The 2,012-nt window shown below is 43.5% G+C and overlaps 1 protein-coding gene across 1 annotated transcript; it reads right to left on the reverse strand.

The window, feature by feature from the left end:
- Window positions 1-291: 291 nt before the first annotated feature.
- On the reverse strand, window positions 292-606 carry LAESUDRAFT_765103 (uncharacterized protein; the record flags this gene model as incomplete). Its single annotated transcript, XM_040913568.1, has 2 exons — window positions 292-410; window positions 453-606. 2 exons carry the CDS (start codon window positions 604-606, stop codon window positions 292-294), a joined length of 273 nt encoding a protein of 90 aa, XP_040757632.1.
- Window positions 607-2,012: the final 1,406 nt, after the last annotated feature.

The raw sequence follows: 2,012 nt of genomic DNA on the forward strand, positions 1-2,012 counted from the left end.
CAAAGCTGCCAAATTGTGAACAGTTTAACGACATGCCAAGGTCGTTCAAAATGCATGATAGTTGTAAAAAGATACTGTTTTTGACCGCAGCGTCGGCCCCTAGGTATCATTCTCCGGATACCAGTTTATCCTGGTCTTCTGTCTTCAGTCATGACTTCGTGCTTCTGTGCTACGGCGGATTGGGTAGGTTATTACATAATACATGGCAGATTCCGTTTCATCGAGGAATCGAACCCGCGCACACGTTATGTTGTGAGACGATCGGGTCCTGACGTATCAGATTGCCATGGCTTAACCCCTAAGCCACTTGAGCGAGTGAAGATCAGGTTCGAAACTCGACCAGTATCTTTTCTTTATTACATAATCTATGCTGATGTAATCATGTGGCGTTGGAAGGTGGCATGATGTCCCTAGTCACATGTCTGAGTATGACATCATTTGATTGATTTGACCGATCGTGATCGTGGTTGATCTGTGATTTGAGTCGAGATAGACTTTCTGATCGATCGTGATCTTGGTTGATCCGTGATCCGTGATGATGTCATACATTTGGTGGCGCTCAAAGCTGCCATAGTGGTGTAGTTTTAACGACTTGCCCAGGTCCATGATGGCGCTCAAAGCTGCCAAATGATAGGATGCCCTTGGTCAGAGGGCTGTTCCAAAGATTGTGTCTTGTACCCAAAAGGTTGCCTATGTCTTTTTAGGATTTTATATAGAATAGCTGCCATGTTTGCATTGTTGTATGCAAGTAGATGCGTTCCCCAACGCTGTTCATACTTGTTGGCAATGGTCTCTCAATTGCCCTTTTAGGTTGGCATGCTATGTAGGCAAAAGTTAAAAAATGGAAGGTTTTGAAAATGTGATCCTTTGGCGCTGCTTGGATCATCCTTGACTTGCTCACGCTCATCTTCGGACATGTGATCCTAATTGCTTCACGGATCCTTCTCGACTCTTCGAATAGAACATGCGCTCAGTACTTGCTATATATCTTTGAGTGCTGCACTTCTTATGCGCGCGTCTTCAGATAAGCTCGTACATACTCGCTGTATCCTACATTACCTCCCCCTTGCCAGGTTCCTCCCGGAACCGACGCGGCATGAGCAAGTTAAAACAAGACTGAGGGGCACAAAAGTAAGGGAGGGTGGGTGGGAGAAAAAGCCTTATAACTTTTGGGGAAAAGGTGGTTTAGGCATCCCATAGCAAATAAATTACTAATTGTTGCACAATATGTAGTAATTCTGAGACCGCTTCTGGGTAAAAGGGTTCCCAATATCCCATTGTGTGTGCCAAAATAACTCCCTAAAAATTGGATTATCTATTGTGAACTGCTAAATAAAGATCTATTTCCACCAGCAGTTTACAGTCAAAGACTGCCGTGCTCTTGGAGATCTTATATGTGGACAATCACTGTGTCGATTTGGAGTATGCATGTCTTTAGATATCTGAAATATTTTATTTATATATTTATAGGTGACCAATCCTATACAAATGATATATAAATGATAGGTAATAGTTTAATGTCATTGTGGACGCAAGGTGTATTTTGTAAGCGATAACTCGTGGTATTTTCGCAAATATTGCCCATATTTTGAAAGCAATGTTGGTGGGGCTGCACAAGTATCCAAGATCAAATGTTGCTGCAGCACTATCCTGATGAGGGAGCGGCTTACGCGAAGGTGCCTGCTACCAAGTCTTGAGGTAGGCTGACAGCGGTAGAGGTGATGATGGATGTGTCAAAAAAGGTGCGCCCCACACCTGGATTTCTTGGGCTGAAAAAGCACAAGTGAATAACTCTAGGTCTTCTTCGCTTGGCTCAAAATTAAACAGTTTTGTTTAAAGGTGGTCATGTTTAGGACCAAAAAATCACACCAGCAGCAGGAAGCTGGGGGCATGCATGGAGATTCATTATAATGTCACAAAGCACCAAAGCACTTAACCCAATTAAGGGCAAGTCTGCTTTTGTGACCTGCACAAATGATCCCACATAAAAAGCCTGCCACAAGGGCTAGGCT

The sequence above is a fragment of the Laetiporus sulphureus genome, assembly GCF_001632365.1.
Source record: "Laetiporus sulphureus 93-53 unplaced genomic scaffold LAESUscaffold_103, whole genome shotgun sequence".
NCBI classification, from domain to species: Eukaryota; Fungi; Basidiomycota; class Agaricomycetes; order Polyporales; family Laetiporaceae; genus Laetiporus; species Laetiporus sulphureus.